The following is a 13570-nucleotide window of genomic DNA, read 5'->3' as shown; positions in this document are numbered from 1 at the left end:
TCAATAAACTCTGACCGGAATTTCTCTCATTTGACCGGTAGATAAAAATCTACCGGACCCTGAGACCGGCAACAATTTTTTCTAACGGAAACCCTGGTTCCAATACCGATACCAGTATCGGAAATGCCGCCGATACCGCCTAAAATGCTGGTATCGGCGAGTACGCCGAAAGGCTAGCCTCCGATACCATATGACGTCATTTATCAACAACACTGCGGTGAGTGTTAGCATTATAAAACAAACATGTTTTTAATCGACCGTGAATTAAAGTGTCAATGCTGTTTGTCATTTTAACAGCAGATACTTTCTTAAGTGCCATCGTCCCGAGAGAGGGGTGTTGACGGGGAGCTCTGATGGGTTCGCTTGCTGGTGTTATTTAGCATTAGCTGAAGCGCTAACCGAAAGCTAGTTTTAGCTTTAATGTTACCTTGGCTAATGTTGGGGCTATTCATAATTAGGGATGCACGATATTGATTTTTTGACACAGATACCGATAACTTTATGCTCCTCAAGCCGATAACCGATATCCGATATTTATTGTATTATAATTTTTTTTTTAATGTATATATATTTATTTTTTGGTCACATTTTTTTTTTTTTAGTATTTATAAGCTCCGACGTCATCGGTACTGCTATCGGTACTCGAGAAATTAGGAATTTAAACGTCGCAAACTAATCTTGTTGGCCGTTTTCTATAACATTATCTCTCCTGCCTCTGTGTCTCTGCCTGCGCGAGGAGCGGGCTGTGCTCACACACACTCACACACACACACACACACACACGGGTGCTGCAGAGTACAGACAGCTCTGCTCTCATCATGGCGGACAGAACGAAACGTTCAAAAGTCTGGGTCTATTTTACTAAAGTCGATGCTGACAACACTCGTTGCCACAAGTGCAACAAGACATTTGCCAGTAATGTCTGTAAAGAAAGGGAGCGCTGGATTTGTGAAAAACTCCCTGTTCCTAAACCACACGCTATCAATCGTACCACAGTACTGGCAAAATGGGAGGAGGCTATAATAAAAACAAGCGCCCTTCATCCAAATCCACCCACACCGGATTTCTTTTAACCAAAAAATGTATTATATATTATCGGAGCTATCAATAACGTTATCGGGTTTATCGGGATGATGTCATAATTGCTGATATTGGCCCGATAATTATGCTCTCATCATGGCGGACAGAACGAAACGTTCAAAAGTCTGGGTCTATTTTACTAAAGTCGATGCGGACAACGCTCGTTGCCACAAGTGCAACAAGACATTTGCCAGTAATGTATAAGCGCTGGTACTTGTCAATGTGGCTGGCGGGGAACTAACGTTATTAGCCTGAGCTCCGAGTAGAATAATGGCTGACAATCCGGAAGTAAATAAACGAACGAGAGCTTCCGATTGGTGGTAAGAAGAAGAGGTGGGTGCAAGCGGTGTGACGTAATTGGCAGATCGACTGTCAATCGAAATAGTATTGTATGACTCCAACTTTTTTATCTTACATTTGTTGTTCATTATAAAAAGTCTATAATTCAGACACATTTAAAACATTGCTGCTGCTGTTGCTGCTGAAGAAATAATATTAATTTATATTAATATAGTTATATAAAAGAATAATAAAGCATGTCGATTCTGTTCTAATTAATTGTTTTTTTTTCTTTCAAAAGAATCAAAAAGAACCGATAAGAGTATCGATAAAGTACCGAACCGTTAAGCAGTATCGATAAGAGTAGTAGTATCGATAAAATCCTAACGATACCCATCCCTATTCATAATCCAGCAATAATGGCTGCAGACGTGCAAGCAAAGTACAGCAAGTTGGCACAGGAGTATTCCAAGGTAAATCACTTTTTCATCAGTAACGTTACATTGTTTGTATTTCCATCCAACGTTAGCTAACGCTAACCTAGCTCACGCTAATGTGGCTAACTGATCGACCTCTCGCACACAATTAATGACATGTTGCGGACAGCCATATCGGTGACAATGTTTAGCTTTTAGTGCCAAATGATAAGAGTCTGAGGCGGAGTCTCAAAAGAGAATGTTGAATATTTATTGTGCATTAAAAATCACAACAGAGGCTCTGCTAGGAGCTAACTTAACCGGAGCCTTCTGGAGAGGAGGAAGTGCGCAAAGACGTATAACGTCCGTGCGGAATCAATGTCCCAACAACCATTCCGTGGGTGAACTCATTGAGATAGTTGTCAATTAATGATACTAATACTAATCTATACAATCACCTGTTGTTGAATAAATACCATTATTTTATAGTTATTACTAAAAAACAGTATATATAAAACAGTAGCTGTATTAAAAAAAAAAAAAAAAAAAAATTTAAAACTTTTATATAATATTTTTTTTTATGTATGCACTGGTATCGGATCAGTATCGGCCGATACCCAAAGCTTAGGTATCGGAATCGGATCGGGAAGGAAAAAAATGGTATCGGAACATCTCTAGTGCTACCTAGGGCTGTCACGATTTGTTGACCTAGTCGACGAGTAAATGTTTTCGATTTGCATATTCATGATCGACGCGTCGTATTGTTAAATGTGCCTTTTGAGGTGGAAATGGAAGACGTTCAAAGTCATAACATGCGCAACGTGTAATCTAACTAATGCGGAGTGAATCATGTTCAAAATAGAATTAACTTCTCTTAGACCACTATTCGTGATTCTTCCTAGAGCCAGGACTCGACAGTCACATAACTTCCGCGTCTCGCTCCAGCTGGAAGAGAGAGCTGAGCCTTGCTGATACCCACACTTTACAGTTTAGAAGAAGCTTGGCAGCTCTTCAGCCCTGCGTTCTATAGCCTGTGATAACTCCTCTTGGGAGTCGCGCAGTTTCTATCACGAGCAACGGGTCCAATAAATGAGTCTTTAACATGCTTTATATCCTCGCCATTACTGTATGCTCGTCGCGGTTAAAAACCTTTTTAACTAACGTTAGCTGCTAGTGCTAACTAAGCTAAGCTAGCTCAGTTTCATCATGGAGTTCTAATAGTGAGGAAAGGGGGGGGGGTCTCCCTCTCTGTACGTTCAATGATGATCAATGAAGTAGCCAAAATGTACACTATAAAAACGAACTTGATAGTTGATAATAAATATTTCACTTCATTAGCAAAAATAGTGTAAGATCATTACGTCTGCTATAAGCTATTCTCCCTCTTGTGTGTGTGTGTGTGCATACAATTTACTATATGCTACTCGTTTTCACATGGATTAAGCTAATTAGCTTTAACCATCCTGATTCCTGAGCCTATTTTATTCAAAAGGAAGATATTGATTTAAATATGTATATAGCCTATATATAAAAAATACATTTTAATCGTATCTCCTGTGCTGGCACAAGCACTACCAGACCGTGGAATGGAGAGATAACGCAGAATAATTCATGGAAATATACTAAAAAGTAGGGATGCCCCGATCGATCGGCCACCGATCGTTATCGGCCGATAATTAGTATAAATATGCGATCGGGGAATTCCGATAATTAGTCATATTCGCCGATCGCGGAAACTGATCAAGTGGATATCTCACTCGCTTGTCTCAGACGCACAGGACCTGCAAACTGCTCCTCCTCCCTAGCCCCGCCCGTACCCGTGTAGAGTTTGTAAACACAGGCGGACCTCCTCTGCTGAGTCTAGATAGTGCATTCGACCTGAGCTAACGTTAGCTACCTAGCTATCGTTACTGTTTAAACAAAATTACCCAGTCAACTATTCACTTTTAGTAGGCATTGTCTAACGGTATTTAGCCGGCTAGCTACCGATAGCTCCTGATATCAACAAATGCTCCAGCAAGTCTTGTAGTGCATGTTGATACCTCCGTTAGCTCGCGTTAGCTGACGTTAATTCACTGTTCAAAACGAAATGTCCGATTGAACTAAATAGTTGTCTTAACGTCATCTAGCCGGCTAGCAGTAGCTACAGATAGCTCCTGATATCAATGTCTTATAACATTGATTGAATGCGTATTCGAGCTGAGGGCTTGCTGAATGTGAAATGACCAACGCACAGTAACGTTACCAATAGGGTCCCGCTGCAGCGCCGGAGAATCCTTTTTGGTAGCTGGAGGCTACTAGAGTACACACAGACAGTGGAGCTGTTTGCAGATAGCGAGCATTTTGACTTGTTGCGTGGTGGCGATGTCTCGCAGATAATACAAGTACAAGTCTAATTATATAATATATATATTTTATTAAAAAAAAATAAAAATTATATAAAATAATTTTTAATTTCTTTTTAATCAAAAACGATCGGTATCGGATCGGTAACGGCCGATATGGCTCACGACGATCGGTGGCAAAAAACGTGATCGGGGCATCCCTACTAAAAAGCCATTTATGGCTGGTAATAATCTCTCTGGCTGGTCGTTTTTTTAATCTAAAGCTAAAAAGGATGAGGATACTCATTAAACATTTTGAAATATTCAATTGAAATAGATTTTTCTGGTAAATTAATGGTTAATAGATTAAATAATCAACTGATGAACAGGCAGTCAGGTGGCGTAGCGGAGATTGCGCTCGTCACCAATGCAAGAGGCTGCGGCCTCGACTCCCGGAGTCAGCATTGCCTTGGGCTGATCGCTATACTAACTCGTTTGGCTGGGTTAGGGGGAGGGAAGCTGTGGGTGGGAAACTGGCGTTGTGGACAGCGACGCCTACAGGTCAGGTCTGGGCGCGTGCTCAGCGGAGGCAGGACTTGAGGAAGGCAGCGTGACCTCCCATGCGTTACACTTCACCAATGAGAGCCCTCGCTGCCAGGTGAGAAAAGAGCCACTGGCTGTCGCCGCACGTGTCGGAGGAAGCGTGCGGATACTTCAGGGTTCCCTTGTACCGACCAGTAGGAGAACATGTGCACAACAACCAGGTAGGGGAGGGGGGGGGGGAATTGGCACAACGACTAAATTGGGACGGGGAGAAAACAGAGAAAAAATCGGAGAAAGAGAGATACAAAAAAAATAATAATCAACTGATTAATCGATAACAAAATAGTCGTTAGCGACAGCCCTAGGCCCCTAGTGCTACCATTGGTGGTGAAGGAGGCAATTTCCACCCTACATTGTGGGGAGCGCTTTGAGTGTCTAGAAAAGCGATATATAAATGTAATGAATTATGATTATTATTATTATTATGTGCAGTCTCTTGGTCTATAAGACAGGTGTATGACATGTGCAGTCTCTTGGTCTGTGAGACAGGTGTATGACATGAGCAGTCTCTTGGTCTTTAAGACAGGTGTATGACATGTGCAGTCTCTTGGTCTGTGAGACAGGTGTATGACATGAGCAGTCTCTTGGTCTATAAGACAGGTGTATCACATGAGCAGTCTCTTGGTCTATAAGACAGGTGTATCACATGTGCAGTCTCTTGGTCTACAACAGTGGTTCTCAACTGGTCTAGCCTCGGGACCCAACATTTTCCTTAGTCATTAAGTCGTGACCCAAAATTTTGAACCACTATGATTTATGTAAAAAAAAAATTGCAGTAATACGCAATCTTTCAAAACATGAAATAAACACAAAAAAGTGCAACAAAAGTGCAACTATTGCTAAAAATGAAATAAAAGAATAATAAATAATATATGCTTCTTAGCAGATTTCTTAGCTTAACATAACAGACCTAAATTTGGGGGAACTAATGGGATAACTGAGTTTGCAACAAAAGTGCAACTAGGGCTAAAACCCAATGAAATAAAATAATAATAAATAATATGCTTCTTAGCAGATTTCTTAGCTTATCATAACAGACCTAAGTTTGGGGGAACTAATGGTAAATGGCTGCTTTTTTATATAGCGCTTTTATCCAAAGCGCTTTACAATTTGTTACTCACATTTTACCCATTCACACACCGATGGCGGAGGCAACCATGCAAGGTGCCAACCTGCTCATCGGGAGCAATTAGGGGTTAAGTGTCTTGCTCAAGGACACATCGACACGCTGCCTGGGAGGAGCAGGAATCGAACCGGGAACCTCCGGATTGCCAGACGACTGCTCTACCTCCTGAGCCACTGTCGCCCCTAATGGGATAACTGGGGTTGCAACAAAAGTGCAACTAGGGCTAAAAACCCAATGAAATTAAATAATAATAATAAATAATTATGCTTCTTAGCAGACTTCTTAGCTTAACATAACAGACCTAAGTTTGGGGGAACTAATGAGATAACTGGGATTGCAATAAAAGTGCAACTAGGGCTAAAAACCCAATGAAATAAAATAATAATAAATAATATGCTTCTTAGCCTTAGCTTAACATAACAGACCTACGTTTGGGGGAACTAATGGGATAACTGGGGTTGCAACAAAAGTGCAACTAAGGGCTAAAAACACAATGAAATAAAATAATAATAATAATAAATAATATATCCTTCTTAGCAGACTTCTTAGCTTAACATGCAGGGAACTAATGGGATAACTGGGGATGATGTTTGCTCCTGACAAGAGTCTCAAAGTCTGGGGTGATGGTAGACAAAGCAACTCTGAGGTCATGCTCAATGTCCAATCTGTTCCCCCGCTTTGTCTTCAGCTGGACCAGAGCTGAGAAGCCACTTTCACAAAGATAGGTAGTGAAAAAAAAAAAATTACTTTTTTTTGTAATTTTTTTTTTTTTTTTTTTACACACTCAAAATGGCCCTGCGACCCACTTTTGGGTCGCGACCCACCAGTTGAGAAACACTGGTCTACAAGACAGGTGTATGGCATGTGCAGTCTATTGGTCTGTGAGACAGGTGTATCACATGTGCAGTCTCTTGGTCTGTAAGACAGGTGTATGGCATGTGCAGTCTCTTGGTCTATAAGACAGGTGTAGTCTCTTGGCCTATAAGACAGGTGTATGACATGTGCAGTCTCTTGGTCTGTAAGACAGGTGTATCACATGTGCAGTCTCTTGGTTTGTGACACATGTGTATGGCATGTGCAGTCTCTTGGTCTGTGAGACAGGTGTATGACATGTGCAGTCTCTTGGTCTATAAGACAGGTGTATCACATGTGCAGTCTCTTGGTCTGTGAGACAGGTGTATGGCATGTGCAGTCTCTTGGTCTATAAGACAGGTGTATGACATGAGCAGTCTCTTGGTCTATAAGACCGGTGTATGACATGTGCAGTCTCTTGGTCTGTAAGACAGGTGTATCACATGTGCAGTCTCTTGGTCTATAAGACAGGTGTATCACATGTGCAGTCTCTTGGTCTGTGAGACAGGTGTATGGCATGTGCAGTCTCTTGGTCTGTGTGAGACAGGTGTATAACATGAGCTGTCTCGTGGTCTGTGTGAGACAGGTGTATCACATGTGCAGTCTCTTGGTCTGTGTGAGACAGGTGTATCACATGTGCAGTCTCTTGGTCTATAAGACAGGTGTATCACATGTGCAGTCTCTTGGTCTATAAGACAGGTGTATCACATGTGCAGTCACAGGTGTATCACATGTGCAGTCTCTTGGTCTATAAGACAGGTGTATCACATGAGCAGTCTCTTGGTATGTGAGACGGGTGTATGCTATTGGTCTGTAAGACAGGTGTATCACATGAGCAGTCTCTTGGTCTGTAAGACAGGTGTATCACATGAGCAGTCTCTTGGTCTATAAGACAGGTGTATGACATGTGCAGTAGGGTTGGGCATCGTTTGGATTTGAACGATTCCGGTTCCGATTCTCCATATCGATTCCTGTTCTAAACGATTCTCGATTCCGATTCTTTGAGGTGCAGGTCAAAACAGGTCACAGCTTATTTCGAAGGAGATTCTTTTTTTTTTTTTTTTTTTCAAAAAGAAAATCATACTATTCACATTTTCAGTTGACTTGATACAGTTTAATTTGGTTGCTGTACTGTAAATAGGGTATTAAAGAAGGGAAAAAAAAAAAAAGTAAAAAAAAAAAAAAAATCGAAATTTAGAATCGAAATTCAAATATGTTACTTCCGGTTCCAGAACCGGAAGTTAGGAACCGGTTCCTATTAGAACCGGTTTTCGGTGCCCAACCCTAATGTGCAGTCTCTTGGTCTATAAGACAGGTGTATCACATGAGCAGTATCTTGGTCTATAAGACAGGTGTATCACATGTGCAGTCTCTTGGTCTATAAGACAGGTGTATCACATGAGCAGTCTCTTGGTCTATAAGACAGGTGTATCACATGAGCAGTCTCTTGGTCTATAAGACAGGTGTATCACATGAGCAGTCTCTTGGTCTGTGAGACAGGTGTATCACATGTGCAGTCTCTTGGTCTATAAGACAGGTGTATCACATGAGCAGTCTCTTGGTCTGTGAGACAGGTGTATAACATGTGCAGTCTCTTGGACTGTAAGAGACAGGTGTAATATCGAAATATTTGTAGAATCACAATACATATCGAATCGCCACCCAAGTATTGATCGGACGATTAATTGGGCCGATATTTTACATTTTGAGGCAGATAAAAAAAATTTAAATCATACCGCCCAGCCCTAATCTATATGTTAGGGTGATATGATTTTCAGCTATACTGCCCAGCCCTAGTCTATATGTTGGAGTCATATGATTTTCAGCTATACTGCCCAGCCCTAGTCTATATGTTGGAGTCATATGATTTTCAGCTATACTGCCCAGCCCTAGTCTATATGTTGGAGTCATATGATTTTCAGCTATACTGCCCAGCCCTAGTCTATATGTTGGGGTCATATGATTTTCAGCTATACTGCCCAGCCCTAGTGTATATGTTAGGGTGATATGAATTTCAGGTCATACGGTCCAGCCCTAGTGTATACAAGCGTGGACGTTTGTACACATTTCTTACTTCTGTGCAGGGTAATTCTGGACAACAATTATTGACAAGTTAACTTGTTGCACGATAAGGGAAGAGATAAGAGATATCGGCACAGCTGGCATTCGATTATGGCATGTCATCATAAACTAAACGCAGTACCTAATAAAGCTTGTAGGTGAAGTCGGTGTGTGGGACTCTACTCTCTAGTTGCTATAGCTATTCCTCTCCCATACCCCTGTGCAGGGGTGTAAAACGTACCCAGAAATTATACTTAAGTGAAAGTATGGGTACAGTCTCAAAATCTTACTCAAGTAAAAGTCAGAGTATCTGGCTAAAAACACACTTGAGTAAAAGTAAAAAAGTTTCTACTTTTAAATGTACTTAAGTACTAAAAGGTAAAAACTTTTTTCTGTCTAGATTCTTCTGATAGCAGGTGTTTAATCAAAGATCCCCGCTTTCTAGTCCTGCACAAGGACCAATCAGCATACGTTAACGTTAGTTCGGCCAGAGAAACAAATATACTAATTAAAATAGTTGGACCTGCGAGATTTGTACTTTGTAGGTCTGCATTTTAAATGTAAGGAGTAAAAAGTATGTTTTTTCCCCCTCTGAAATGTAATTTGAGTAAAAGTACAAGTATACAAACCTAATAATACTTGAGTAAAGTACAAATCCCACAAAACAGTACTTAAGTATTGTAACAAAGTACAATTACTCAAGTACTTTACACCCCTGTCTAGTTGTGATAGTTATTCCTCTCCCGTACCCCTGTGTAAGATATACAGGTGTGCAGATGGGGCTGGGAGGAGCAGTAACAGATATACAGGTGTACAGATGGGGCTGGGAGGAGCAGTACCAGTGTAACAGATATATAGGTGTACAGATGGGGCTGGGAGGAGCAGTACCAGTGTAACAGATATATAGGTGTACAGATGGGGCTGGGAGGAGCAGTACCAGTGTAACAGATATATAGGTGTACAGATGGGGCTGGGAGGAGCAGTACCAGTGTAACAGATATATAGGTGTACAGATGGGGCTGGGAGGAGCAGTACCAGTGTAACAGATATATAGGTGTACAGATGGGGCTGGGAGGAGCAGTACCAGTGTAACAGATATACAGGTGTACAGATGGGGCTGGGAGGAGCAGTACCAGTCACAAGTTTGGGCACACTTTCTCATTCAGTTCAATGAGAAAGTGTGTCAAAAACATTTGATGTACTGCATACCGAATATGGCGCCATGAATCGATGCAAAGGTATGTTTTTTTTTACTATACCGTTGTCCGCGATATATATATATATATAGATAGATATTGTAAAAATATATCCAAAATGTATATTTTTATAAGTGAATCAAAAAAAGATTCCTTGCAGCAGTATTTAAAAAGTAAAAGAAAATAAGACCATTTGAATGATACAGGACCAATTATATTACAAGATAAAAGGTTGTTAAAAAAGTCATATTACATTGTAATTTGCACTGGAAAACTATACCGTTACACAGTCAAAACTCTGGGAAATATTGTGATATGATATTTTGGTCACCCGGCCCAATGTGCAGAGACGTATTTTGACTAAGGATTGCCGATTCTGAATCACAAAGTTACCTGGGTAATGTAGTCAAACACCAGGCTGGGCTCATAGTGGGACTTGTAGTCCAGCTCTGTGACTTCGTCGGTGTGATGGAAGCCCAGGTGGTGGTGGAGGCTGCTCCCGTGGTGCTCAGACTTGATGTAGTCCAGGCCACTGATCTCCATCTTGATCTGATCCCGGCCCAGCTCCGCCGTCGACAGCGGCTGGATCTCCGACAGGTCGATGGTCTCGAGGATGGGGTCGAGGTCCGGGTCCTCCGGCTCCGTCTTGATGCATGGCAGCATCGCCAGGGGCTCCGCAATCTCCGCGGCCAGGGAGCTGAGCGTCGGCGTGGGGCAGTCGGACGAGAGGAGGGCCAGGGTGGAGGTGGCGTCGTCGTCGGAGCAGTCGGAGCAGTCGACTTCCTGAAGGGAGGAGTCGAGAGAGCCGGGCTGGGAGCCACAGTCGAAGACCATGGAGGGCCCCAGGCCCAGGGTCAAACACTCGGCCTCCAACTCAGTCATAGAGAGAAGTCAATCCGGGAGGCTTTTCACTTCTCTCCTCTTCCCTCCCCCTGCTGTGAACGCGGGGGGCTTTGGCAGTTCAATATGAAGAGACGTGAGGGGAAGATAGGTGGAACACGCCGCTGGCAACCAGGATGGGCCGGGACACGCCGGGTCTCCAAGACCTTAAGCCGGGGTCACCACCCACACCTGCCGGGCACTAGCCTAGAGTAGAGGGGGAGCGGAGAGAGATAACCGTTCATTACTACTGTTGTGATTAAGCCATTTGTCACGTTGTCCTCCTAATGCATACTGTGGCAGCCATTACCATCATCCCGTTTGTCTTAACGTTGTGTTACGTTGTTGTCCCAATTGTCTAAATGTAATACACCAATTATCCCGTTTGTCAGTACAAATGTAGACTGACATGATACACCCCCCCCCCCCCCCCCACAAACATTTTTAAATACCAGGCGACTTTACAAAAAAGAGCTGCCAGTATCTTAAAATGGCTATTCTCACGTAGTAGGCTATAGGCCTATTATTCAATATCAGTATCATAACACCGATGGTCATATTCAATATATATATTCAGCTCAAAAAAGTAAACGGCAACAACAACAACAAAAAAGTAGAGCAGAGCAACTTATATAAAGTGCCATGTGTGTGACGCCGCGGTGCAGAAGTCAGTGGCCTCCTGGCTGCGCAGCTCTCGGGGAAAGTTTGCAGGAAGGCTGGTATAACAACTTGGCAGAGACGACATAACGTCAAAAGAACTACTTGTGCCAAAAAAGAAACCACTTCCCAAATGAACCAACGGGGCTAAAAAAACAGAAAGACTGCATAAAGTCTTGAATAAAATAAAAAGGTGGAGATTGAACCAAACGTGCGTTGTTGTTTGTGGACAAATGCATACCTGTCGGGGTTGTTTTAGCAGCCAGGTAGCCTTTTCAAGTCGCCACGCAAAGCAACCGTGTACTTCTAGTGGAACTGGCGGTGATTTATTTTTCTAGTCGAATAGGTTTTTTTTAGGCATGGCTAAAAATGGCCTCCTCTTCTTCTTATTTAGACAGTTTTAGTAGCCACCGTCATGGCTGAAAGCGAGGAGAGGTGTATAATGGGGGACAAACTGCATTTTACAGCACAGCTTTTCTGGCATACAAAGACAGGGCAAGGTGCCATGTCGAGCTAGCGGGGCTAACCAGTGGCCATCTTGTTTATCACACTCACGTCGCTCCGCCGCCGCTCGCCTGCTAGCTAGACCAAGGCGACTAGAAAGAGAAGGAAGAGTCATCGGCGTCACTATGTTTAGTTCGGCCGACATTGACCAGCACCAGCCATCTGATTGAAAACTTTAACAGATTGCAGCATGGGTACAAATACAGCACGGCTCACAATACACACAATTGTTAAGGGGATGCAGACCAGAGAAATACTTTCGTCCTGTTTACATCAGGGTCCACCCATTTTCAATTCATAATGTTTTAGTTTATGATCTGTCATTTTAATAAACAGGTCATTACCTCAGATGTCAGAATCATCTGCAATTTGTCACAGTATTTACTAGCTGAATTAATGAATGAAAACGTTATTGAACAGAATGGGTACAATACAAATACAGTACGTCGTTAAGGGGATGCAGACCAGAGAAATAATTTCGTCCTTTACATCAGGGTCCCCCATTTTCAATTCACAGCTAGCGTTTTATATATTGGTTGATGTATATTTCCTCAGATAGCTTGTATATTTTGAATATTAACTTCAATATAGAACTAGTGTGGCACCAAAGTCGGACACCAAAGCAGAGCACGATAGAACGCTGGTAGTCTCTGACGTGACGACCCTTCCTTCTTTTATAATTCCCTTGAGCTAAACCAGCTCATGTTAGCATGGAGGCTAGCTACCCGCGGCTAGCGTCCACTGGCACGCAGGGGGAAGCGAATATAAAGTGAGAGCAAGAAGAACAGATGATGCAGAGAGACGATACAACTGTCATCTTGACACTTGGTTTACATGCAACACGCATGCACAGCTGGAGACAAAAGAAAGTGTCAAATAATATCTTATGCAATCTGTGCAGCAGCAGCAGCCGCCGCGGGGCCAGCGGTGCACAGTCGAGTCAGAAAGGACAGCTTGTCAGAAAGAGGTGGAAAAGGAAAGGAAACCAACCGACAACGAGAGAAAAAAAAAGCAGCGACGGTTGCAACATAGCGCGACGGTTACCTGCGCGCCGACCGCTTCTTCATGGCTTCTTCTTCTTCTCCGGTTCCGCCAGTTGTTGTTGCCTGACTTCAAACTCTATCACCGGACCCGCCACGTCCACCTAGGGAGAACAACCGTGTCGCCTCAATTCTCTCCTTCTCTCTCTCTCTCTTTCCCTCGCTCCCTCTCTCCTCCCCTCTCTCTCTCTCTCTATCATTGACTAATTCCGCTTCGTTTTCGCTGCCTTCCTCCCTCCCTCCTTCTCGCTCCTTTCCTGCCTTGTGTGTGTGTGTGCGTGTACTTCCGTCGTTCATTCGCTTCGAGTGTTCTGTTCGGTCTGCGTGCGTGTGTGAGCGCGCGCGCGAACACGGATTCACACATCACGGAATCGGTTGTAATAAACGGTTGTAGTGTGTGAGCAGGCACGCGCTCAAACGTATCATCATCCTCGTTTTTTTTTTTTTTTTTACACGCCCGGTGTAATAAATCAATGGGGGGGGGGTATTTATTATTGTCAAAGAGATGACTCCCCGCTGTGAGTCCTGAGGCCACGGAATCGGGGGTCTGGAG

General features: G+C 42.9%; 1 protein-coding gene across 1 annotated transcript in view; it reads right to left on the bottom strand.

Moving 5' to 3' along the window:
* LOC311240283 (uncharacterized protein) overlaps positions 1-13204 on the bottom strand; it is a 46231-nt gene extending 33027 nt beyond the window's left edge. Inside the window, exons 1-2 of the mRNA XM_084328841.1 lie at positions 13022-13204; positions 10331-11023 (exon numbers count right to left, since the gene is read on the bottom strand). Coding sequence (XP_084184967.1) covers positions 10331-10819 — 489 coding nt within the window. The 5' untranslated portion in view covers positions 10820-11023; positions 13022-13204. The remainder of the gene's footprint in view (positions 1-10330; positions 11024-13021) is intronic.
* Between the last annotated feature and the right edge of the window lie 366 nt (positions 13205-13570).

This window comes from Notolepis coatsorum (assembly GCF_963971535.1).
Source record: "Notolepis coatsorum genome assembly, chromosome: 14".
In the NCBI taxonomy this organism is placed as follows: Eukaryota; Metazoa; Chordata; class Actinopteri; order Aulopiformes; family Paralepididae; genus Notolepis; species Notolepis coatsorum.
Note: the sequence above shows the minus strand (reverse complement) of the source record. Positions and strands in the feature narration are given on the sequence as shown.